This window comes from Oncorhynchus tshawytscha, linkage group LG14 (assembly GCF_018296145.1).
Source record: "Oncorhynchus tshawytscha isolate Ot180627B linkage group LG14, Otsh_v2.0, whole genome shotgun sequence".
In the NCBI taxonomy this organism is placed as follows: Eukaryota; Metazoa; Chordata; class Actinopteri; order Salmoniformes; family Salmonidae; genus Oncorhynchus; species Oncorhynchus tshawytscha.
Genome location: NC_056442.1, coordinates 46,036,845 through 46,063,248, shown reverse-complemented (window position 1 = coordinate 46,063,248; position 26,404 = coordinate 46,036,845). Strand labels below are relative to the sequence as shown.

Below are 26,404 nucleotides of genomic sequence, written 5' to 3'. Positions count from 1 at the left end.
ACCCCATTCCTGTGTCAACAGAAATGACAAAATCTGCTGACGTATCTAATGTAGTTGACTACTCAGTCTTATATCCTTGTGTAACTCTAAGCCTAATGCTATATGCTGACTGTAACCCTAATGAGTTAACCCATACTAACTGGGTTAAATCGTAAAAGGGGTTGTTTTTGGCAAATCTCCTGTTTGAGATCATGAGCATAAAATCAGGCACCTTTTGACAATCCAATTGCCTCGTTAGTAGTAGGACCTTGTGAGCTCCTAACGTTGGCATGATCCATCACTTATTTGTTATTTACAACCAAAAGGATTTTTACAAATTGTGATCTACGCTAATGTATGCTGGTCATAATGATTGTCATAATTATAACAATATATAGATATAGAAAATCAATTAAAAAGTGTGATAAATAACTTTCTTACAGAGGAAACTGTGAAGATAACACATGTCTTTAAATACACTGTCCTATATAAAAATGCAATGGATGTAATGGTGTAAAAAAAATGTAATAATAATTTTGGAGCTTCCACTTTAAAATGCATATTGTTACAGCAGCAGAGAACAGGCAGACAGCCTGAGGGGTACATAAGAGTATGATACATAATAAGTTAGAACATACATTATATATACAAAAGTATGTGGACACCCCTTCAAATCAGTGGATTCGGCTATTTCAGCCACACCCGTTGCTGACAGGCAAATAAAATCGAGCACACAGCAATGCAATCTCCAAAGACAAACATTGGCAGTAGAATGGCTTTACTGAAGAGCTAAGTGACTTTAAACGTGGCACCATCATAGGATACCAAACTTTCCATCAAGTCAAATTTCTGCCTTGCTTGAGCTTCCCCGGTCAACTGTTAGTGCTGTTTTAGTGAAAACATCTAGGAGCAACAACGGCTCAGCCGCAAAGTGATAGGCAAGCTCACAGAACGGGACTACCGAGTGCTGAAGAGCGTAGTGTGGAACAATCGCCTGTCCTCGGTTGCAACACTCACTACCCAGTTCCAAATGGCCTCTGGAAGCAACGTCAGCACAATAACTGTTCATCCATGGCCAAGCAGCAGCACACAAGCATAAAATTACCAATCCGTAATGCAAAGCACCGGCTGGAGTGGTGTAAAGCTTGCCGACATTGGACTCTGGAGCAGTGGAAACAAGTTCACTGGAGTGATGAATTACTCTTCACCATCTGGCAGTCCAACAGAGGAATCTGGGTTTGGTAGATGTCAGGAGAACACTACCTTCTCCAATGCATAGTGCCAACTGTAAACTTTGGTGGAGGAACAATAATGATCTGGGACTGGTTTTCACCTCAACCCCATCAAACATTTTTGGGATTAATTGGAACTCCGACTGTGAACCAGGTCTAATCGCCCGACATCAGTGCCCGACCTAACTAATGCTCTTGTTGCTGAATGGAAGCAAGTCCCCGCAGCAATGTGCCAACATCTAGTGGAAAGCTTTCCCATCAGAGTGGAGGCTGTTATAGCAGCAAAGGTGAGACCAAATCTCTATTAATGCCCATGATTTTGGATTGAGATGTTTGATGAGCAGGTGTCCACATACTTTGGTAATGTAGTGTATACTGTATGCTTCATGAATGGCACTCTTTGAATTGTGAATAACTGAGTCAGTTATCATCAGTCAACACCTCTCTCTTTCTCTCTTTTCTTGTGTATGTCTCGCTCTCTCTCTTTAATCCGCACCATTCCGAGAGTTCATTGAGGCTTTGGTAACAGCACAACTGTGCAGTCAGTGAGATATAATAGAGAAATGGCACTCCACGACTGAAAAAATAAACAAAACACATGGGAAAGGAGTAGAGAACCTTGACGTCAACGTCACAAAGCCTCTCCTTTGACGTGATCGTTGTTGTTGAGTCCCAGTCTGGGTGAGTGCTTGCTCCTCATACCCTCTGTACCCCCTTGTGACGCCTCCTGGAAGAACAGACCAGGCATCCACATGGCCATGATAATCCGTTTGTATTCCTTACGGAAGTTCTGGTTGAGAAGGCCGTAGATGATGGCGTTAAGGCAACTGTTGAAGTACGCCATGAAGTAGCTGACCACGAACAGCCACTCGGGGATCCGTGGCGCCACCGTCTCCGGGTCAATGGCCACGGCCAGCCCAATGAAGTTGAGCGGCGCCCAGCAGATGGCGAAGAGCACGAATACCACAAACATGGTGATGAAGTTGCGCATGTCGCTGGGTTTGAGTCGAGACTTCACCTCTGACTTCACCTTCCTCCTCACCTGGATGACCAGGATCCAGATCCTCAGGTAGCAGAAGGTAACCACGGCGATGGGCACGAAGAAATGAATCACCACCACAGTGATGGTGTACGATGTACTGACGGCCTGAGCAAAGGTACACGAATACACCCTGGGGTCGTACTGGAGTGAGCCTACGAAAAAGTTTGGTATGATGGCCAGGATGGTGAGGAGCCAGATGAGCCCCACCAGTAGGAGGGTGTTGCGGTAGCTGTAGAGCTTATCATAAGCAAAGCTGTGACAGATGTAGCAGTAGCGGTTGATGGCGATGCCGGTGATGTTGAAGATGGAGCCGATGACGCTCAGGCCCATCAGGAATCCACTGACCTAGAGAGGGAGGGAGAGAGAGGGGGGGGCAGAAGCCCTGTTTATACCTGGTTCTGACACACATTTTTAGTGTAGACTATTAAAAGATGCATTGTGATCTGATTATGATCAGATCTTATAAGTGTAAGCAGATGTTAAAGGCAGGTATAATCAGGGCTAGACAGATAAGAGGCGAGCATAGATACATTGAGAAAGAAAAAAGGAAAGACAGAATAAAATAAAGAAAGCAGACAGAAGCCTTGTCCTGATCTTGTCCAAATAAGATTGTCATCCTTATACACACACACAAACATACATATAACTCACACATTATATATGCAATGTGTGCCTGACTACCTCCAGAGGTGGTCAGGAAGATCAGATCACAGTCAGATCATAATCTGAGTTTTAATCATATACACCTGTCTAAAAATGTGGGCACAATCAGAATGTGGACAATATCAGGACAAAGGAAACATGTTAGAACCAGGTATAAACAGGGCTAGAGAGACAGACAGACAGCATACAGACAGACAGGTCTTAGTCACTTTGCATTGTGTCTCTCCCAGCGACCAGCCGTCATGGAAGATGGCGTAGAGCACCAGGGGGTAGGGGTAGAAGGCCACCACCAGGTCAGCAAAGGCCAGGCTCACCAGAAACACGTTCCCTACAGGGGAGAGAGACAACAACACATTAGATTATTGGTCCTTTATCAAGGGAAAGGGTTCGAGCTAGAGCTAAGGGTTAAGATTGAGGCTAGGGTTCAAATCAAATCAATCAAACTTTATTTGTCAAATGCGCCGAATACAACAAGTATAGACCTTACCTTGAAATGCTTACTTACAAGCCCTTAAACAACAGTGCAGTTCAAGAAGAGATTAAGAGAATATTTACCAAATAAGCTAAAGTAAAAAATAATAAAAAGGAAGACAATAACATAACAGTAACTAGGCTATATACAGGAAGTACTGGTACCGAGTGTGCAGGGGTACAGGTAAAATGTAATTTGTGCATGTAGGTAGGGGTGAAGTGACTATGCATAGATAATAAACAGTGAGTAGCAGCAGTGTACAAAACAAATGGTCAATGTAAAAGTCAATGTAATAGTCCGGTGGCCATTTCATGAATTGTACAGCAGTCTTATGGCTTGGGGGTAGAAGCTGTTAAAGGAGCCTTTTGGTCCTAGACTTGGCGCTCCGGTATGGCTTGACGTGCGGTAGCAGAGAGGATGTTGTAGGCAGCAGAACGTTCTCCACGGCGTCTCCAGACCCTGTCACGTCTGTCACATGTGCTCAGTGTGAACCTGCTTTCATCTGTGAAGAACACAGGGCGCAAGTGGCGAATTTGCCAATCTTGGTGTATTCTGGCAAATGCCAAACGTAATGCACGGTGTTGGGCTGTAAGCCCAACCCCCACCTGTGGACGTCGGAGTCTGTTTCTGACCGTTTGAGCAGACACATGCACATTTGTGGCCTGCTGGAGGTCATTTTGCAGGGCTCTGGCAGTGCTCCTCCTGCTCCTCTTTGCACAAAGGTGGAGGTAGCGGTCCTGCTGCTGGGTTGTTGCCCTCCTATGGCCTCCTCCACGTCTCCTGATGTACTGGCCTGTCTCCTGGTAGCGCCTCCATGCTCTGGACACTACGCTGCCAGACACAGCAAACCTTCTTGCCACAGCTCGCATTGATGTGCCATCCTGGATGAGCTGCACTACCTGAGCCACTTGTGTGGGTTGTAGACTCCGTCTCATGCTACCACTAGAGTGAAAGCACCGCCAGCATTCAAAAGTGACCAAAACATCAGCCAGGAAGCATAGAAACTGAGAAGTGGTCTGTGGTTATCACCTGCAGACCACTCCTTTATTGGGGGTGTCTTGCTAATTGCCTATAATTTCCACCTATTGTCTATTACATTTGCACAACAGCATGTGAAATTTATTGTCAATCAGTGTTGCTTCCTAAGTGGACAGTTTGATTTCACAGAAGTGTGATTGACTTGGAGTTACATTGTGTTGTTTAAGTGTTCCCTTTATTTTTTTGAGCAGTGTATTTACTAGAATGATGGGAGCAGAATTTCCCAGACTGATCTGCTGTGTCGTTAGCATGCAGGATGTTAAACCATGCAGTCTCAGAGCTGCCTCACCCAATCGCTCGTCACCCAGCTAATTGGATGAGAAAAGGTGCACAGCTCCTAATCGGCTTGTGAAAACAATCATTGTGTCAAATCACCCCCGCTTTGCCAAGACAAAATAAATATGTGTCTGTACTGTGCAGTGGCCACGGGGCAGAAGATTGTTAGCGTTAGCATATTAGCATGCCCCATGTACTTTACATTCCCCTCGATTTGCTCCTCATTTTGAATGGAAATTAATTTCCACCTCAGCCTGTGTACTAATATTCATATTCGTCAAGTCTAAATTGTTCCAATGCTAGGCCTTACCTCAGACCAGCCATTTTCCCTCTATAATGTACTGTATTGTACTCTACTCTACAGTACCTTGCAGTACTGAACTCTACTCTACTGTACTGTACTCTACTGTGCCCTGCTGTACTACTGTACTGTACAGTACTGTACTCTAATGTACTGTACTGAACTCTACTGTGCTGTACTCTACTCTAATATACTGTACTGTACTGTACTCTGTTGTACTCTACTGAGCTCTACTGTGCAAACTTATGAAACATAGACATTTATGATTGGTTCAGATTTGGTCTTGTTTGGGGGCAGAGCTAATTCAAATAATCGCCAGTGTGTAGAATAATACCCCAAATATGCAGGAGAGGATATTTCATATTTATACCTTTGTGTACCGATATAGGATACATCACCATGAAGAGAATTACATGAATATCCATAATTATTTCTGTGTGGTACAGATTAGACCCATGATGAAATTCCGTTACCGCAATTCCGTTACCGGGTGTAATTCCACTTCACTTACTGTACTTCAATAACCAAAATAGATGTTTTCAAAGTCAGTGTGTCATGTCATAGCTGACACCCCATTCTTTCTGCAGATGTCTTTGAATCTTAATTCAGAGCAGATATTTCAAAGTTTTTGGAAAATGTGGTCACATAAAAAACGAATTCCGTTACTGCACAATTCTTCCAGTGAATGTGTTTTGCAACATTTTCAGTGTAAATTGTTAAAGGTAGTCCTTGTGCATGGAGTTTTACGTTTGATAAACTTTCAAATCAATGTGTTTTGTTTAGCATAAATTTTAAGTGAAAATTTTTAAGTGAGTCTCAGCGCAATTCTGTTACCGTGGAATTGCCTATTACTGTCTCCTCCAGTTAGTATTACAAGTATTAAATTGAATGATATCTTCCATTTGCCTCATAAAATTGATTGCCACTCCGGTCAAATGGCTAAGGAAGGAAGGAAGAGAGAACTATGCTTCATGCAAAAATAATTTTAAAACATTTCCTGCCACTTCAAAGACATTTTTCTCCTTCAGGCTATTCCACTTCTCTGCTTCCATCTCTGCTCTGTTCACTATTCCCCTGTGCGTGTCCTTTTCCCCATCTCTATCACTCTCTGTCATTTCTACTTCCTCATCTCGATTGCTCTACTTTCTTCACCTTTCTACGCTGGCTCATGCATCCCCCCTCCTCTCTCCTGTAACTATTCCGAGGTCGTTGCTGTAAATGAGAATGTGTTCTCAGTCAACCTACCTGGTAAAATAAGGGTAAAATAAAAATAAATACAGTTGCGAAACCATAATAGGTGCTAAACTACATACCTCAGAGGCAATCTGCAGTTCAAACAATAACAAAGCTGTACCCCAAGTGTTTTTGTAAAAAGCTGAGGGATGAGGCCGGAAAAATGTCACCACCCTGGAAATCATAGACAGAGCTATGGATGTATGCATAAACTGGCACAGGATGTGTAAAACACAGAAGGCCAATAACATCAGCTCATATTGGGCCCCAAAATTCCAAATAAGGGCAGTCAATCCAAAGGGTGGAGTTATTTCGGGCAAAGTGAGGGCTACCCTTGGGGAAACCTGCCTTGGGCACAATGTGAAGCCAATGAGCAAAGGAGCATCGGCCCAATGTGGTCAGACTACGTGGGGACATTATTTTAGCCCTGGGCCCAAATTATGCCAAATAAGGACACTGAGGTCCGGACCTCGATTCTAAAAAATTATGCATTATAATAATAATAATAATAATAATAATAATAATACAAATATACTGTACCAGTCGAAAGCTTGGACACCTACTCATTCAAGGGTTTTTCTTTCTTTTTGATGGCAGCTTTGCACATTCTTGGCATTCACTCAACCAGCTTCATGAGGTAATCACCTGGAATGCATTTCAATTAACAGTTGTGTCTGGTCAATTTCTTTCCTTCTTAATGTGTTTGAGCCAATCAGTTGTAATGTGACAAGGTAGGGGTGATATACAGAAGATAGCCCTATTTGGTAAAATACCAAGTAAATATTATAGCAAGAATAGCTCAAATAAGCAGAGAGAAATGACAGTCAATCAGGAACTTTGAACGTTTCTTCAAGTGCAGTCCCAAAAACCATCAAGCGCTATGATTAACCTGGCTCTCAGAGGACCGCCACAGGAAAGGAAAACCCAGAGATATCTCTGCTGCAGAAGATATGTTCGTTAGAGGTACCAGCCTCAGCAATTGCAGCTCAAATAAATGCTTCACAGAGTTCAAGTAACAGACACATCTCAACATCAACTGTTGAGATGAGACTGTGTGAATAAGGCCTTCATGGTCGAATTGCTGCAAAGAAACCAATACTAAAGGACACCAATAATAAGAAGATACTTGCTTGGGCCAAGAAACACGAGCAATGGACATCAGACTGGTGGAAATCTGTCTTTTGATCTGACGAGTCTAATATGAGATTTTTGGTTCCAACTGCCATGTCTTTGTGAGACGCAGAGTAGGTGAACGGATGATCTCCACATGTGTGGTTCCCACCGTGAAGCATGGAGGAGGAGGTGGGATGGTGGGGGGTGCTTTGCTTGTGACACTGTCTGTGATTTATTTAGAATTCAAGGCACACTTAACCAGCATGGCTACCACAGCATTCTGCAGCAATACGCCATCCCATCTGGTTTGCGCTTAGTTGGACTATCATTTGTTTTTCAACATGACAATGACCCAACACACCTTGAGGCTGTGTAAGGGCTATTTGACCAATAATGAGAGTGATGGAGTGCTGCAACAGATGACATAGCCTCCACAATCACCCAGCCTCAACCCAAATGTGGTGGTTTGGGATGAGTTGGACCACAGAGTGAAGGAAAAGCAACCAACAAGTAAGTACTCAACATATGTGGGGTCTCCTTCAAGACTGTTGGAAAAGCATTCCTCATTAAGCTGGTTGAGAGAATGCCAAACGTGTGCAAAGCTGTCATCAAGGCAAAGGGTGGCTACTTTTAAGACTCCTTCACTTTTTTGGTTACTACATGATTCCATATGTGTTATTTCATAGTTTTGATGTATTCACTATTATTCTAAAAGGTAGAGAATATTAAAAATGAAGAAAAACCCTTGAATGGGTAGGTGTGTCCAAAATTTTGAGTTTCCAGTGTGCGCTCTGAACGGTCAATTATGAACAGCCAATCTGACAACGCTCTCAGTTTACGAATGCCCAGAGCGCACTCTGGCACTCTGGCACTCCTGATTAAATTTATGAACTCACCCCTAGTATAAACAGCCTTTAGTCTTGAAATCTTTGGTTGATTAGTACATAGCCTCACATGTGAATCCTTAAAGAGATGGGTGGGGCTAAAGCTTAAAAGGGTGTGAATGATGCTGAATGGGTGTAGACAAAGAAGAGCTTTCCAGTAGGTACTAAAACATTCAAGGGCCATTTTCTCAAAAGTGAGGTTCAAAGATTATCAACTTTCAAAGCAGAATTGCTTTCCCATTGTTCCTCAACTGCAGTGTATGAAATATAATTTTCTAGCTCTGAGTCTCTACATTTATCCAATGTAAAAAACACCATTTCAAATGTTGCTACCACATCCGATGGTAAATAGTAAACACTGTTTAGTTAGAGGAAAGACATAAAGTGCCCTCAAAGTATTCATACCCCATGACTTATTCCAAATTTTGCTGTCAAACAAAATGGATTAAATAGATGTTTTTTCTTACACATGTACACACAACACCCTAAAATAACCAAATGAAAACATGTTTTTGGACATTTTTGCAAATGTATTGAAAAATTATTCAAATTGGTTGTTCATTGCTAGACAACCATTTGCAGGTCTTGCCATAGATTTTCAAGTAGATTTAAGTCCAAACTGTAACTCGCTAATTCAACATTTTCTGTCGTCTTGGCAAGCAACTCCAGTGTACATTGATTGGGCCTTGTGTTTTAGGTTATTGTCCTGATGAAAGGTGTATTCATCTCCTAGCGTCTGGTGAAAAGCAAACAACCAGGTTTTCCTCAAGAATTTTGCGCACGCTTAGCTCCAAATGTTATTTTTTTATCCTGGAAAATACCCCAGTCCTTCACAAGTAAAAGCTTACCCATAACATGATGCCGCCCCACTATACTTATAAATATGGAGAGTCAGTAATGTATTGGTTTTTGCCCCAAACATAACACTTTTTATTCAGGACAAAGTTAACTGCTTTGCCACTTTTTTTGCAGTATTAATTTAGTGCCTTGTTAAAAACAAGATGCATGATTTGGAATATTTTATTTTTACTCTGGTTAGTATTGTAGAGTAACTACAATGTTGTTCCATCCTCAGTTTTCTCCAATCAGTCATCAAACTCACTGTTTTAAAGTCACCATTGGCCTCATGGTGAAATCCCTGAGCGGTTTCCTTCCCCTCCGGCAACTAAGTTTGGAAGGACGCCTGTATCTTAGTAGCGACTGGCTGTATTGATACACCATCCAAAGTGTAATAACTTCACCATGCTCGAAGAGATATTCAATGTTTGTTTAGTTTTTTTGTTACCCATCTACCAGTAGGTGCACTTCTTTGTGAGGCATTGGAAAACCTCCCTGGTCTTTGTGGTTGACTCTGTTTGAAATTCCCTGCTTAATTGAGGGACCTTACAGATAGAAATCATGTTTAACACTATTGCACACAGTCGATGCAACTTATTACGTGACTTGTTAAGCAATGTTCTACTCCTGAACTTATTTAGGCTTGCCATAACAAAGGAGTTGAGTACTTATGGACTCAAGACATTTCAGCTTTTTATTAATTTGTAAAATTTCTAAACACAATTCCAGTGACATTATTTACAGCCCTGATGCCAGTGTGGACATGTTTGAGGGGTAGTTACAATCCTTGGCACCAAAACAGTCTACTGGAGGTCAGAGATGTAAAAACCCACAAGAAGAAAGAAAACACACAACAAAACAAACATTTGCTTTGGAGAGTAAACCTTCAGACCCTTGGGTGGGAGCAAGGGAATATGAGAGATTATCCAGTTGCATACTGATGTAGAGTGGCGTGGTAGAGAAAGATGGAAAGAGAGAGGGTGAGGGAGTGAGAAGAGGGCTGCTGCAGGCCTTCTTTGATGTCCTTCTCCACGCAAGCACGAGCGGGGCCAAGGCAATCCACGATCTGAGAATGCTCCCTCCGAGAGATACAAACACACACACTTTTGCAATGTTGTGTTCCATCAAACAGCAATTATACAATCCAATCCACACAGAAACACACTCGTCTCAGTTGGCCTAACCCAGAATGCAATGTTAATTCAAAATTTGCATTGGCTGATGAGGAAAACTGTGCTTTGTTGTTGATTTAACATGATCTAATACACCCTCATCTGCCAATGCAATTTCATCCTACCACCCCCTTTGGCATTCCCCAACCACATTGGCACTGTGTGGTCCCTCTGGCACTTATCTGCCTCTCACACTCTTTGCTTTATGTCTCTCTCTCTGTATATCCTGTATTGATCTCTAGTAGCCACAAGCTACGCATCCCAACTGCTCTGCTAGAGTCTCCAGTATCTCTGGCATGTAACTCATCTATACATTTCTAAGGGGAGTGGCATTAGATATACATTTATTGATATAAAGGTGTTGATTCTGTCATTCATCACACCTTGTTTTGTGGTTAGGTGAGACAAGGCCAGACCAAACAAGTCTTGTGGTTAGGTAAGGCCAGACCAAACTAACCCTACTTGCCCCCGCTACAGTTTCCAATTCTCCTAGGATTGTCACTGGAAAATATGGCCATAGAAGAGCCTGTTCATACACTAACTTTCTTCATCCATCATTATGGTCAGACAAGGCCAAGGACATTCCAAACTGCCAAGCCATAAATTCACCACTTTTCTGTCTGTGTCCCCTAGGCAGGCCTAGTGGTTTTTAATGGGAAAAAGGTAGCCATAGTGATGTCCATTCCTATACTAATTCCCTCATCCATATCTCCTTCATTTTCAAGTTGGGCAATGCCAATGCAGGACAGGACAACCCCAACTGCCACCTTCCAGCAGCCTCCATCCACTGGCATATGGCAGGGTCGTCGGCTGGCCATAACTGTGCCTGATCATTTCTACCCAGCTGGAGCTCTGAGTGTCATCCATTTTCCATCCTGTACCTGTCGTGGGGCCAATGCCACTCTGTCAGTCCTGAAGTCAAGTGGAGAATGGCCATCTTCCCCTGTCCTACTGCATTTAACAATTGTGTATTAGATGAAAGACAAAACAGAAGGATTATGCAAGGTTGAGCCATATAGAGGGGAAGTAGCTACTGCTGTTGGCTCTTCAAAAATAAAAGCTAAATAACATACTATGATCCTTCACTGCTGGCCTTGTTGTGTAATTGTGCTGTGAAGTGCTGCAGAATAGATTGGCTTTGTATTTTAACTGACAGCCTTGAGTGTTCTGAACTTTACACATCAAACACAATTTTACTTTATTCCTAGTTGAATCACTCACTCACTCACACACAGCACACACACACACAAACACTGCTGAAGGATAACCTCTGGGTCATGGTTAATCTGATCCCTTGAAGCCCTGTGGTGTGATACATTTGACACCGTGTCACCTTACACATCTTCTCTAATAGCATCATCAGACACCTGAACTTTCATCTCCAACCTCACTTTTTGTGAGACACCGAAAAGGTTTCTGTTCGCAGGACTATGCCTAGAGAAACCCCCAGGGTGTCTGACTACACTCTTAGAAAAAAGGTGCTATCTAGAACCTAAAAGGTTCTTTGGCTATCCCCATAGGAGAACCATTTGAAGAACCCTTATTGGTTCCAGGTAGAATCCTTTTGGTTCCAGGTAAAACCTGTTTGGGTTCCATGAAGAACTCTTTCCACAGAGAAAAATGCTTTTCATATGGGGAAAGCTAGAGAAGCACTAGTGGCTGGATGGGGAGTGTTGGGAGCAGAGAGCGGGTAGGGCAGCACTAGTGGCTGGATGGGGAGTGTTGGGAGCAGAGAGCGGGTAGGGCAGCACTAGTGGCTGGATGGGGAGTGTTGGGAGCAGAGAGCGGGTAGGGCAGCACTAGTGGCTGGATGGGGAGTGTTGGGAGCAGAGAGTGGGTAGGGCAGCACTAGTGGCTGGATGGGGAGTGTTGGGAGCAGAGAGCGGGTAGGGCAGCACTAGTGGATGGATGGGGAGTGTTGGGAGCAGAGAGCGGGTAGGGCAGCACTAGTGGATGGATGGGGAGTGTTGGGAGCAGAGAGTGGGTAGGGCAGCACTAGTGGCTGGATGGGGAGTGTTGGGAGCAGAGAGCGGGTAGGGCAGCACTAGTGGCTGGATGGGGAGTGTTGGGAGCAGAGAGCGGGTAGGGCAGCACTAGTGGATGGATGGGGAGTGTTGGGATCAGTGTTAACAAAAAGCGCAAGCTGGCGCACACCCAGAGATAATTATTTAGTGTAGAGGTGCTGACTAACGGATAATAAAACTGTAAGCTATAAAAACAGAGTCGCACACTCCATATGTATAACCTCCTGGTCATTTATTGGGTAAAAAAAACACTAACGTTTCGGCAACACTGTGCCTTCAGGTTCAAGAAAGCAAAGTGATGCCGAAACGTTGGTGTTTTTTTACCCAATAAATGACCAGGAGGTTATACATATGGAGTGTGCGACTCTGTTTTTATAGCTTACAGTTTTATTATCCGTTAGTCAGCACCTCTACACCTCTATACTGGGAAGTTATACATATGGAGTGTGCAACTCTCTTTGTTTTTATAGGGGTCAGTGTTAACAACACCTAGGTTAATCAGGATAACTAAGGATCTAGAAAGAGAGGCTTAAGGAAATCACGAATATCATGGATATAATGGAACTAGTGGATATAAGGAGGCTTAAATGTGACTCGTTTCAGGAAGCTAGGTGTATGTCGTGCGCCACTACTTCACAGGAGAGCCATTTGAGTGTAAACTTTTTTTCAATCAAAATGTGTTTTTTGTCAGAAATGCCTTCTGGAACATGTGAACTTTCATGTGCCTTAATAACAAACTTGTTTCCGGCCCGCTAGCTGTCAATCGCCGTGTCTCCGGCCCACCGAGCTACTCACTGGACCCCTATAATCACTTGGCTATGCATGCATCTGCCTAATGTCAATATGCCTTGTCCATTGCTGTTTTGGTAAGTAATGATTGACTTATTTCACTGTAGAGCATCAAGCCCTGCTCAATACGCCTTAGTTAACCCTTTAGTTCCACCTCCAACATATGCGGTGACGTCACCTGGTTTAAATTATGTTAGAGACAATACCTATCTCATCGTCACTCAATGCATAGGTCTACCTCTACTGTATTCACATCCTACCGTACCTTTGTCTGTACATTATGCATTGAATCTTTTCTAACGTGCCCAGAAACCTGCTCCTTTTACTCTGTTCTGAACGTTCTAGGCGACCAGTTCTATTAGCCTTACCCCTATCCTACTCCTCCTCTGTTCCTCTGGTGATGTAGAGGTTAATCCAAGCCCTGCAGTGCCTAGCTCCACTCCCATTCCCCAGGCTCTCTCATTTGTTGACTTCTGTAACTGTAAAAGACTTGGTTTCATGCATGTTAACATTAGAAGCCTCCTCCCTAAGTTTAGTTATTCACTGCTTTAGCACACTCTGCCAACCCGGATGTCCTAGCCGTGTCTGAATCCTGGCTTAGGAAGACCACCAAAAACCCTGAAATTTCCATCCCTAACTATAACATTTTCCAACAAGATAGAACTGCCAAAGGGGGTGGAGTTGCAATCTACTGCAGACATAGCCTGCAGAGTTCTGTCTTACTATCCAGGTCTGTGCCCAAACAATGAGATTCTACTTTTAAAAATCCACCTTTCCAGAAACAAGTCCCCCAGCTGTGCCCTGGACACCATATGTGAGTTGATTGCCCCCCATCTATCTTCAGAGCTCATGCTGTTAGGGGACCTAAACTGGGACATTGTTAACACCCCGGCCATCCTACAATCTAAGGTTGATGCCCTCAATCTCACACAAATTATCAATGAACCTACCAGGTACAACCCCAAATCCGTAAATACGGGCACCCTCATAGATATCATCCTAACCAACCTGTCCTCCAAATACACCTCTGCTGTTTTCGACCAGGATCTCAGAGATCACTGCCTCATTGCCTGCGTCCGTGATGGGTCTGTGGTCAAACGACCACCTCCCATCACACTCCTAAAACACTTCAGTAAGCAGGCCTTTCTAATCGACCTGGCCCGGGTATCCCGGAAGGATATTGACCTCATTCCATCAGTAGAGGATGCCTGGTTATTCTTTAAATGTGCTTTCCTCGCTATCTTAAATAAGGATGTCCCATTCAAAAAATGTAGAACCAGGAACAGATATAGTCCTTGGTTGACTCCAGACCTGACTGCCCTTGACCAGCACAAAAACATCCTGTGGGATACTGCATTAGCATCAAATGGCCCCCGCACTATGCAACTTTTCAGGGAAGTTAGGAACCAATATACACAGGCAATTAGGAAAGCAAAGGCCATCTTTTTCGAACAGAAATTTTCATCCTGAAGCACAAACTCCAAAAAGTTCTGGGACACTGTAAAGTCCATGGAGAATAAGAGCACCTCCTCCTAGCTGTCCATTGCACTGAGGCTAGGAAACACTGTCACCACCAATAAATCTGCGATAATTTAGAATTTCAATAAATATTTTTCAACGGCTGGACATGCTTTCCACCTGAATACCCCTACCCCAGTCAATATCCCTGCACCCCCAACAGCAACTTGCCCAAGTCTCCCCAATTCTCGTTCACCCAAATCCAGATAGCTGATGTTCTGAAAGAGCGGCAAAATCTGGACCCCTACAAATCAGCCGGGTTAGACAATCTGGACCCTCTCTTTCTAAAATTATCAGCCGAAATTGTTGTAACCCCAATTACTAGCCTGTTCAACCTCTCGTATCGTCTGAGATCCTCAAAGATTGGAAAGCTGCCACGGTCATCCTCCTCTTCAAAAGGGGGAGACACTCTAGACCCAAACTCCTATAGACCTATATCTATCCTACCCTACCTTTCTAAGGTCTATGAAAGCCAAGTTAACAAACAGATCACCGACCATTTCGAATCCCACCGTACCCTTTCTGCTATGCAATCTGGTTTCCGAGCTGGTCATGGGTGCACCTCAGCCACGCTCAAGGTCCTAAATGATATGATAACCACCATCGATAAGAGACATTACTGTGCAGCTGTATTCATTGACCTGGCCAAGGCTTTCGACTCTGTCAATCACCACATTCTTATCGGCAGACTCAACAGCCTTGGATTCTCAAATGACTGCCTCGCCTGGTTCACCTACTTATCAGACAGAGTTCAGTGTGTCAAATCGGAGGGTCTGTTGTCCGGACCTCTGGCAGTCTCTATGGGGGTGCCACAGGGTTCAATCCTCGGGCCGACTCTTTTCTCTGTATACATCAATGATGTCGCTCTTGCACTGGTGATTCTCTGATCAACCTCTATGCAGACGACACCATTCCCTATACTTCGGGTCCATCTTTGGACACTGTGTTAACTAACCTCCAGATGAGCTTCAGTGCCATACAACTCTCTTTCCAACTGCTCTTAAATGCAAGTAAAACTAAATGCATGCTCTTCAAATGACCGCTGCCCACACCTGCCCGCCGTCCAGCATCACTACTCTGGGCGGTTCTGACTTAGAATATGTGGACAACTACAAATAACTAGGTGTCTGGCTAGACTGTAAACTCTCTTTCCAGACTCACATTAATAAGCATCTCCAATCCAAAATTAAATCTAGAATCGGCTTCCTATTTCGCAACAAAGTATCCTTCACTCATGCTGCCAAACATACCCTTGTAAAACTGACTATCCTACAGATCCTTGACTTCGGCGATGTCATTTACAAAATAGCCTCCAACACTCTACTCAGCAAATTGGATGCAGTCTATCACAGTGTCATCCGTTTTGTCACCAAAGCCCCATATACTACCCACCACTGCGACCTGTATGCTCTCGTTGGCTGGCCCTCGCTTCATATTCATCGCCAAACCCACTGGCTCCAGGTCATCTGTAAGTCTTTGCTAGGTAAAGCCCCGCCTTATTTCAGCTCACTGGTCACCATAGCAGCATCCACCCATAGCATGGGCTCCTTCAGGTATATTTCTCTGGTCACCCCCAAAGCCAATTCCTTCTTAGGCCACCTTTCCTTCCAGTTCTCTACTGCCAATGACTGGAACGAACTGCAAAAATCACTGAAGCTGGAGACTGATATCTCCCTCACTAGCTTTAAGCAACAGCTGTCAGATCAGCTCACAGATCACTGCAACTGTACATAGCCCATCCAACTACCACATCCCCATACAATTATTTATTTTATTTATTTTGCTCCTTTGCAACCCTGTATCTCTACTTGCACACTCATCTTCTGCACATCTATCACTCCAGTTTTTAATTGCTATATTGTATTTATTTCGCCACGATGGCCTATTTATTGCCTTACCTCCCTTATCCTACCTCACTTGCACACACTGTATATATACTTTTTGTATTTTATTATTGACTGTATGTTTGTTTATTCCATGTGTAACTCTGTTGCTGTTTGTATCGCACTGCTTTGCTTCATCTTGGCCAGGTCGCAATTGTAAATGAGAACTTGTTCTAAACTAGACTACCTGGTTAAATAATGGTGAAATAAAAATATAAAAGTATGTCTTTGTTTCAGTCTCCTCCATCTTCCCCAACCAAAGTTAATTGTAAGGATTGTTGTTCCTGTTGTCAGTTAGGATCACCACTTTATTTTAAGAATGTGAAATGTCAGAATAATAGTACTGAGAATGATTTATTTCAGCTTTAATTTCTTTAATCACATTCCCAGTGGGTCAGAAGTTTACATCCACTCAATTAGTATTTGGTAGCATTGCCATTAAATTGTTTAACTTGGGTCAAACGTTTCGGGAAGCCTTCCACAAGCTTCCCACAATAATTTGGGTGGATTTTGGCCCATTCCTCCTGACAGAGCTGGTGTAACTGAGTCAGTGCACCAGTGAAGTGCACCAGTCCCTCCTGCAGCAAAGCACCCGCACAACATGATGCTGCCACCCCCGTGTTTCACGGTTGGGATGGTGTTCTTCGGCCTGCAAGCCTCCCCCTTTTTCCTTCAAAGATAACGATGGTCATTATGGCCAAACAGTTCTCTTTATGTTTAATCAGACCAGAGGACATTTCTCAAAAAGTACGATCTTTGTCCCATGCACAGTTGCAAACCGTAGTCTGGCTTTTTTATGGCAGTTTTTGAGCAGTGGCTTCTTCCTTGCTGAGTGGCCTTTCAGGTTATGTCGATATAGGACTATTTTTACTGTGGATATAGATACTTTTGCACCTGTTTCCTCCAGTATCTTCACAAGGTCCTTTACTGTTTTTCTGGGATTGATTTGCACTTTTCGCACCAAAGTACGTTCATCTCTAGGAGACAGAATGCCTCTCCTTCCTGAGCGATATGACGGCTGCATGTTCCCCATGGTGTTTATACTTGCGTACTATTGTTTGTACAGATGAACGTGGTACCTTCAGGCATTTGGAAATTGCTTCCAAGGATGAACCAGACTTGTGGAGATTTAAAACATTTTTTGTCTTATTTCTTTTGATTTCCCCATGATGTCAAGCAAAGAGGCACTGAGTTTGAAGGTAGGCCTTGAAATACATCCACATTTACACCTCCAATTGACTGAAATGATGTCAATTAGCCAATCAGAAGCTTCTAAAGCCATGACATAATTTTCTGGAATTTTCCAAGCTGTTTAAAGGCACAGTCAACATAGTGTATGTACATTTCTGACCCACTGGAATAGTGATACTGTGAATTATAAGTGAAATAATCTGTCGGTAAACTATTTTTGGAAAAAGGACTTGTGTCATGCACAAAGTAGATGTCCTAACCGACTTGTGTCATGCACAAAGTAGATGTCCTAACAGACTTGCAAAACTATAGTTTGTTAACAAGAAATTTGTGGAGTGGTTGAAAAATGTTTAAAGACTCCAACCTAAGTGTTTGTAAACTTCTGACTTCAGCTGTATGTGGGGAATACAACCATCCTAGCTCTGCAAATTTTCCTGCAAAGAGACAAAATCATTGGATCATTTGTTTTGGGACTGTCCATATGTAGTTTGTTGTGGGTTGCAGGTTCAGCAATGGTGGAATAATTATAACATTTACTTGTAGAATCTATGAGCATCGGAAATTTCAGGTTCAGCAATTTTGTGAAACATCACAGCACAGTTGAAAAATATATGGTAAATAGAATCAAAACTGGATGGTGTTCAGAGATAGATGGGAGGGGTTGAGTGGACCTGAAGGATGGGACTAAAAACAAACAAAAAAGAACTATTGTAAAATGTACAGTTAGTCAAAAGTTTGGACACACCTACTAATTTGAGTGTTTTTCTTTATTTTTACTATTGCTAAGAATGCAGAGACTTGCTTGTGCCAGGATTACGATTATTAACAGCTACACAGGGAGGTCCCATTATTAACAGCTATACAGAAAAGTCCCATTAACAGCTATACAGAAAAGTCCAATTAACAGCTATACAGAGAGGTCCCATTAACAAATATACAAAGAGTTCCCATTAACAGGTATAGAAGTGGTCACATTAACAGCTGTACAGAGAAGTCTATTAACATCTATAGAGAGAGGTCTCATTAACAAATATACAGAGAGGTCCCATTAACAAATATACAGAGAGGTCTCATTAACAAATATACAGAGAGTTCTCATTAACAAATATACAGAGAGTTCTCATTAACAAATATACAGAGAGGTCCCATTAACAAATGTACAGAGAGGTCCCATTAACAAATATACAGAGAGGTCCCATTAACAAATATACTGAGAGGTCCCATTAACAAATATACAGAGGACCCATTAACAAATATACAGAGAGGTCCCATTAACAGCTATACAGAGAGGTCCCATTAACAGCTATAGAAATGGTCACATTAACAGCTATACAGAGAAGTCTATTAACAGCTATACAGAGGTCCCATTAACAAATATACAAAGAGGTCCCATTAACAGCTATACAGAGAGGTCCCATTAACGCTATACAGAGATCCCATTAACAGCTATACAGAGAAGTCCCACAGCTACAAAGAGAGGTCCCATAACAGCTAAACAGAGATCCCATTAACAGCTATAAAGAGAGGTCCCATAACAGCTATACAGAGAGAACACATCAACAGCTATACAGGGAAGTCCCATTAACAGCTATAGATTGAAGTCCCATTAACAGAGGGTGCATGTACCATTCCACTTTAATTAAAGGTGTCTGTCTTAATGCCCAGGCAGATTTATTGCAGGGTTGGAGTAAAATAATAAGAGAAAAAATAGGGAGATAAAGAAGGACAGAAATGGAGAGAGGTGGAGGTGGGAGCTAAAGAAGAAGAGAAAAGGAGAGAGGTGGAGGTGGGAGCTAAAGAAGAAGAGAAAGGAGAGAGGTGGAGGTGGGAGCTAAAGAAGAAGAGAAAAGGAGAGATGGAAGCAAAGAAGAAGAGAAAAGGAGAGAGGTGGAGGTGGGAGCTAAAGAAGAAGAAGGAGAGAGGTGGAGGTGGGAGCTAAAGAAGAAGAGAAAAGGAGAGAGGTGGAGGTGGGAGCTAAAGAAGAAGAAGAAAAGGAGAGAGGTGGAGGTGGGAGCTAAAGAAGAAGAGAAAAGAAAAGAAGAGGGTGGAGGTGGGAGCTAAAGAAGAAGAGAAAAGAAGAGAGGTGGAGGTGGGAGCTTGGAGGTGGGAGCTAAAGAAGAAGAGAAAAGGAGAGAGGTGGAGGTGTGAGCTAAAGGAGAGAGGTGGAGGTGGGAGCTTGCAGGTGGGAGCTAAAGAAGAAGAGAAAAGGAGAGAGGTGGAGGTGGGAGCTAAAGAAGAAGAGAAAAGGAGAGAGGTGGAGGTGGGAGCTAAAGAAGAAGAGAAAAGAAGAGAGGTGGAGGTGGGAGCTAAAGAAGAAGAGAAAGGGAGAGAGGTGGAGGTGGGAGCTAAAGAAGAAGAGAAGAAGAGAAAAGGAGAGAGGTGGAGGTGTGAGCTAAAGGAGAGAGGTGGAGGTGGGAGCTAAAGAAGAAGAAGGTGGGAGCTAAAGAAGAAGAGAAAAGGAGAGAGGTGGAGGTGGGAGCTAAAGAAGAAGAGAAAAGGAGAGAGGTGGAGGTGGGAGCTAAAGAAGAAGAGAAAAGAAGAGAGGTGGAGGTGGGAGCTAAAGAAGAAGAGAAAGGGAGAGAGGTGGAGGTGGGAGCTAAAGAAGAAGAGAAAAGGAGAGAGGTGGAGGTGGGAGCTAAAGAAGAAGAGAAAGGGAGAGAGGTGGAGGTGGGAGCTAAAGAAGAAGAGAAAAGGAGAGAGGTGGAGGTGGGAGCTAAAGAAGAAGAGAAAAGGAGAGAGGTGGAGGTGGGAGCTAAAGAAGAAGAGAGGTGGAGGTGGGAGCTAAAGAAGAAGAGAAAAGGAGAGAGGTGGAGGTGGGAGCTAAAGAAGAAGAGAAAAGGAGAGAGGTGGAGGTGGGAGCTAAAGAAGAAGAGAAAAGGAGAGAGGTGGAGGTGGGAGCTAAAGAAGAAGAGAAAAGGAGAGAGGTGGAGGTGGGAGCTAAAGAAGAAGAGAAAAGGAGAGAGGTGGAGGTGGGAGCTAAAGAAGAAGAGAAAAGGAGAGAGATGGAGGTGGGAGCTAAAGAAGAAGAGAAAAGAAGAGAGGTGGAGGTGGGAGCTAAAGAAGAGAAAATGAGAGAGGTGGAGGTGGGAGCTAAAGAAGAAGAGAAAGGGAGAGAGGTGGAGGTGGGAGCTAAAGAAGAAGAGAAAAGGAGAGAGGTGGAGGTGGGAGCTAAAGAAGAAGAGAAAAGGAGAGAGGTGGAGGTGGGAGCTAAAGAAGAAGAGAAAAGGAGAGAGGTGGAGGTGGGAGCTAAAGAAGAAGAGAAGCTAAAGAAGAGAGGAGAGAGGTGGAGGTGGGAGCTAAAGAAGAAGAGAAAAGGAGAGAGGTGGAGGTGGGAGCTAAAGAAGAAGAGAAAAGAAGAGAGGTGGAGGTGGGAGCTAAAGAAGAAGAGAAAGGGTGGAGGTGGGAGCTAAAGAAGAAGAGAAAAGGTGGAGGTGGAGGTGGGAGCTAAAGAAGAAGAAAGGTGGAGGTGGGAGCTAAAGAAGAAGAGAAAAGGAGAGAGTGGAGGTGTGAGCTAAAGAGAGAGGTGGAGGTGGGAGCTAAAGAAGAAGAGGTGGAGGTGGGAGCTAAAGAAGAAGAGAAAAGGAGAGAGGTGGAGGTGGGAGCTAAAGAAGAAGAGAAAAGGAGAGAGGTGGAGGTGGGAGCTAAAGAAGAAGAGAAAAGGAGAGAGGTGGAGGTGGGAGCTAAAGAAGAAGAGAGGGTGGGAGCTAAAGAAGAAGAGAAAAGGAGAGAGTGGAGGTGGGAGCTAAAGAAGGAGGAGCTAAAGAAGAAGAGAGAAGGAGAGAGGTGGAGGTGGGAGCTAAAGAAGAAGAGAGGTGGAGGTGGGAGCTAAAGAAGAAGAGAAAAGGAGAGAGGTGGAGGTGGGAGCTAAAGAAGAAGAGAAAGGGAGAGGGTGGAGGTGGGAGCTAAAGAAGAAGAGAAAAGGAGAGAGGTGGAGGTGGGAGCTAAAGAAGAAGAGGAGAGAGGTGGAGGTGGGAGAGAAGAAGAGAGGTGGAGGTGGGAGCTAAAGAAGAAGAGAAAAAGAGAGAGGTGGAGGTGGGAGCTAAAGAAGAAGAGAAAAGGAGAGAGGTGGAGGTGGGAGCTAAAGAAGAAGAAAATGAGAGAGGTGGAGGTGGGAGCTAAAGAAGAAGAGAAAGGAGAGAGGTGGAGGTGGGAGCTAAAGAAGAAGAGAAAGGAGAGAGGTGGAGGTGGGAGCTAAAGAAGAAGAGAAAAGGAGAGTGGAGGTGGGAGCTAAAGAAGAAGAGAAAAGGAGAGAGGTGGAGGTGGGAGCTAAAGAAGAAGAGAAAGCTAAAGGAGAGAGAGGTGGAGGTGGAGGTGAGAGCTAAAGAAGAAGAGAAAAGGAGAGAGTGGAGGTGGGAGCTAAAGAAGAAGAGAAAAGGAGAGAGGTGGAGGTGGGAGAATAAAGAAGAGCTAAAGAAAAAGAGAGAGAGGTGGAGGTGGGAGCTAAAGAAGAAGAGCTAAAGAAGAGAGAGGTGGAGGTGGGAGCTAAAGAAGAAGAGAAAAGGAAAGGTGGGAGCTAAAGAAGAAGAGAAAAGTGGAGGTGGAGCTAAAGAAGAAGAGAGGTGGAGGTGGGAGCTAAAGAAGAAGGTGGGAGAGAGAGAGGAGAGAGGTGGAGGTGGGAGCTAAAGAAGAAGAGAAAAGGAGAGAGGTGGAGGTGGGAGCTAAAGAAGAAGAGAAAAAGAAGAGAGAGGTGGAGGTGGGAGCTAAAGAAGAAGAGAAAAGGAGAGAGGTGGAGGTGGGAGCTAAAGAAGAAGAAGAGCTAAAGAGAGGAGGTGGGAGCTAAAGAAGAAGAGAAGGTGGAGGTGGAGAGCTGGGAAAGAGAAAAGGAGAGAGGTGGAGGTGGGAGCTAAAGAAGAAGAGAAAAGGAGAGAGGTGGAGGAGGGAGCTAAAGAAGAAGAGAAAAGGAGAGAGAGGTGGAGGTGGGAGCTAAAGAAGAAGAGAAAAGGAGAGAGGTGGAGGTGGGAGCTAAAGAAGAAGAGAGAAAGGAGAGAGGGAGAGAGGTGGAGGTGGGAGCTAAAGAAGAAGAGAAAAGGAGAGAGGTGGAGGTGGGAGCTAAAGAAGAAGAGAAAAGGAGAGAGGTGGAGGTGGGAGCTAAAGAAGAAGAGAAAGGAGAGAGGTGGAGGTGGAGCTAAAGAAGAAGAGAAAAGGAGAGAGGTGGAGGTGGGAGCTAAAGAAGAAGAAAGGTGGAAGCTAAAGAAGAAGAGAAAAGGAGAGAGGTGGAGGTGAGCTAAAGAGAGAGGTGGAGGTGGGAGCTAAAGAAGGAGAGGTGCAGGTGGGAGCTAAAGAAGAAGAGAAAAGAGAGAGGTGGAGGTGGAGGAAGAAGAGAAAAGGAGAGAGGTGGGGTGGGAGCTAAAGAAGAAGAGAAAAGGAGAGAGGTGGAGGTGGGAGCTAAAGAAGAAGAGAAAAGGAGAGAGGTGGAGGTGGGAGCTAAAGAAGAAGAGAAAGAGAGAGGAGAGATGTGGAGGTGGGAGCTAAAGAAGAAGAGAAAAGAGAGAGGTGGAGGTGGGAGCTAAAGAAGAAGAGAAAAGAGAGAGGTGGAGGTGGGAGCTAAAGAAGAAGAGAAAGGAGAGAGGTGGAGGTGGGAGCTAAAGAAGAAGAGAAAAGGAGAGAGGTGGAGGTGGGAGCTAAAGAAGAAGAAAAAGGAGAGAGGTGGAGGTGGAGCTAAAGAAGAAGAGAAAAGGGAGAGAGGTGGAGGTGGGAGCTAAAGAAGAAGAGAAAAGGAGAGAGGTGGAGGTGGGAGCTAAAGAAGAAGAGAAAAGGAGAGAGGTGGAGGTGGGAGCTAAAGAAGAAGAGAGAGGTGGAGGTGGAGCTAAAGAAGAAGAGAGAGAAGGTGGGAGCTAAAGAAGAAGAGAAAAGGAGAGAGGTGGAGGTGGGAGCTAAAGAAGAAGAGAAAAGGAGAGGAGAGGTGGAGGTGGGAGCTAAAGAAGAAGAGAAAAGGAGAGAGGTGGAGGTGGGAGCTAAAGAAGAAGAGAAAAGGGAGAGAGGGTGGAGGTGGGAGCTAAAGAAGAAGAGAAGGGAGAGAGGTGGAGGTGGGAGCTAAAGAAGAAGAGAAAAGGAGGAGGAGGTGGGAGCTAAAGAAGAAGAGAAAAGGAGAGAGGTGGAGGTGGGAGCTAAAGAAGAAGAGAAAAGGAGAGAGGTGGAGATGGGAGCTAAAGAAGAGAGAGGTGGAGGTGGGAGCTAAAGGTGGGAGCTAAAGAAGAAGAGAAAAGGAGAGAGGTGGAGGTGGGAGCTAAAGAAGAAGAGAAAAGGAGAGAGGTGGAGGTGGGAGCTAAAGAAGAAGAGAAAATGAGAGAGGTGGAGGTGGGAGCTAAAGAAGAAGAGAAAAGGAGAGAGGTGGAGGTGGGAGCTAAAGAAGAAGATAAAGGAGAGAGGGAGGAAAGGTGGAGGTGGGAGCTAAAGAAGAAGAGAAAAGGAGAGAGGTGGAGGTGGGAGCTAAAGAAGAAGAGAAAAGGAGAGAGGTGGAGGTGGAGAGCTTAAGAAGAAAAGAGGTGGAGGTGGGAGCTAAAGAAGAAGAGAAAAGGAGAGAGGTGGAGGTGGGAGCTAAAGAAGAAGAGAAAATGAGAGAGGTGGAGGTGGGAGCTAAAGAAGAAGAGAAAGGAGAGAGGGAGGTGGAGGTGGGAGCTAAAGAAGAAGAGAAAAGGAGAGAGATGGAGGTGGGAGCTAAAGAAGAGAAAATGAGAGAGGTGGAGGTGAGGTGGGAGCTAAAGAAGAAGAGAAAGGGAGAGGAGGTGGAGGTGGAGGTGGAGGTGAGCTAAAGAAGAAGAGAAAAGGAGAGAGGTGGAGGTGGAGAGCTAAAGAAGAAGAGAAAAGGAGAGAGGTGGAGGTGGAGGTGGAGAGCTAAAGAAGAAGAGTGGTGGAGGTGGGAGCTAAAGAAGAAGAGAAAAGGAGAGAGGTGGAGGTGGGAGCTAAAGAAGAAGAGAAAAGGAGAGAGGTGGAGGTGGGAGCTAAAGAAGAGAAAATGAGAGAGGTGGAGGTGGGAGCTAAAGAAGAAGAGAGGTGGAGGTGGGAGCTAAAGAAGAAGAGAAAAGGAGAGATGTGGAGGTGGGAGCTAAAGAAGAAGAGAAAAGGAGAGAGGTGGAGGTGGGAGCTAAAGAAGAAGAGAGGTGGAGGTGGGAGCTAAAGAAGAAGAGAAAAGGAGAGAGGTGGAGGTGGGAGCTAAAGAAGAAGAGAAAAGGAGAGAGGTGGAGGTGGGAGCTAAAGAAGAAGAGAAAAGGAGAGAGGTGGAGGTGGGAGCTAAAGAAGAGAAAAGGAGAGAGGTGGAGGTGGGAGCTAAAGAAGAAGAGAAGGGGAGAGAGGTGGAGGTGGGAGCTAAAGAAGAAGAGAGGTGGAGGTGGGAGCTAAAGAAGAAGAGAGAAGGAGAGAGGTGGAGGTGGGAGCTAAAGAAGAAGAGAAAAGGAGAGAGGTGGAGGTGGGAGCTAAAGAAGAAGAGAAAAGGAGAGAGGTGGAGGTGGGAGCTAAAGAAGAAGAGAAAAGGAGAGAGGTGGAGGTGGGAGCTAAAGAAGAAGAGAAAAGATGAGAGAGGTGGAGGTGGGAGCTAAAGAAGAGAAAATGAGAGAGGTGGAGGTGGGAGCTAAAGAAGAAGAAAAGGAGAGAAAGGTGGGAGCTAAAGAAGAAGAGAAAAGGAGGAGTGGAGGTGGGAGCTAAAGAAGAAGAGAGGTGGAGGTGGGAGCTAAAGAAGAAGAGAGAGGTGGGAGCTAAAGGAGAGAGAGTGGAGGTGGGAGCTAAAGAAGAAGAAAAAGAGAGAGGTGGAGGTGGGAGCTAAAGAAGAGAAAGAGGTGGAGGTGGGAGCTAAAGAAGAAGAGAAAAGGAGAGAGGTGGAGGTGGGAGCTAAAGAAGAAGAGAAAAGGAGAGAGGTGGAGGTGGGAGCTAAAGAAGAAGAGAAAAGGAGAGAGGTGGAGGTGGGAGCTAAAGAAGAAGAGAAAAGGAGAGAGGTGGAGGTGGGAGCTAAAGAAGAAGAGAAAAGGAGAGAGGTGGAGGTGGGAGCTAAAGAAGAAGAGAGAAAGGTGGAGGAAGAGAAAATGAGAGGTGGAGGTGGGAGCTAAAGAAGAAGAGAAAAGGAGAGAGGTGGAGGTGGGAGCTAAAGAAGAAGAGAAAGGAGAGAGTGGAGGTGGGAGCTAAAGAAGAAGAGAAGGTGGGAGAAAGAAAGAGAGGAGAGAGGTGGAGGTGGGAGCTAAAGAAGAAGAGAAAATAAGAGAGATGGAAGGGAGAAAGAAGAGAAAAGGAGAGGCTGGAGGTGGGAGCTAAAGAAGAAGAGAAAGGAAAGGGTGGGAGCTAAAGAGAAAAGAGAGGTGGAGGTGGGAGCTAAAGAAGAAGAAAAAGGAGAGGTGGAGGTGGGAGCTAAAGAAGAAGAGAAAAGGAGAGAGGTGGAGGTGGGAGCTAAAGAAGAAGAGAGGTGGAGGTGGGAGCTAAAGAAGAAGAGAAAAGGAGAGAGGTGGAGGTGGGAGCTAAAGAAGAAGAGAAAAGGAGAGAGGTGGAGGTGGGAGCTAAAGAAGAAGAGAAAAGGAGAGATGTGGAGGTGGGAGCTAAAGAAGAAGAGAAAAGGAGAGAGGTGGAGGTGGGAGCTAAAGAAGAAGAGAAAAGGAGAGGTGGAGGTGGGAGCTAAAGAAGAAGAGAAAAGGAGAGAGGTGGAGGTGGGAGCTAAAGAAGAAGAGAAAAGGAGAGAGGTGGAGGTGGGAGCTAAAGAAGAAGAGAAAAGGAGAGAGGTGGAGGTGGGAGCTAAAGAAGAAGAGAGAAGGAGAGAGGTGGAGGTGGGAGCTAAAG

At 44.5% G+C, this 26,404-nt stretch overlaps 1 protein-coding gene across 1 annotated transcript in view; it reads right to left on the bottom strand.

The window, feature by feature from the left end:
• Positions 1-1,535: 1,535 nt before the first annotated feature.
• Positions 1,536-26,404, bottom strand: part of LOC112235337 (melatonin receptor type 1B-B-like) — a 67,789-nt gene continuing 42,920 nt past the window's right edge. The window contains exons 2-3 of the mRNA XM_024403765.2: positions 3,126-3,244; positions 1,536-2,598 (exon numbers count right to left, since the gene is read on the bottom strand). Of these exons, the coding sequence (XP_024259533.2) occupies positions 1,843-2,598; positions 3,126-3,244 (875 nt within the window). The 3' untranslated portion in view covers positions 1,536-1,842. The remainder of the gene's footprint in view (positions 2,599-3,125; positions 3,245-26,404) is intronic.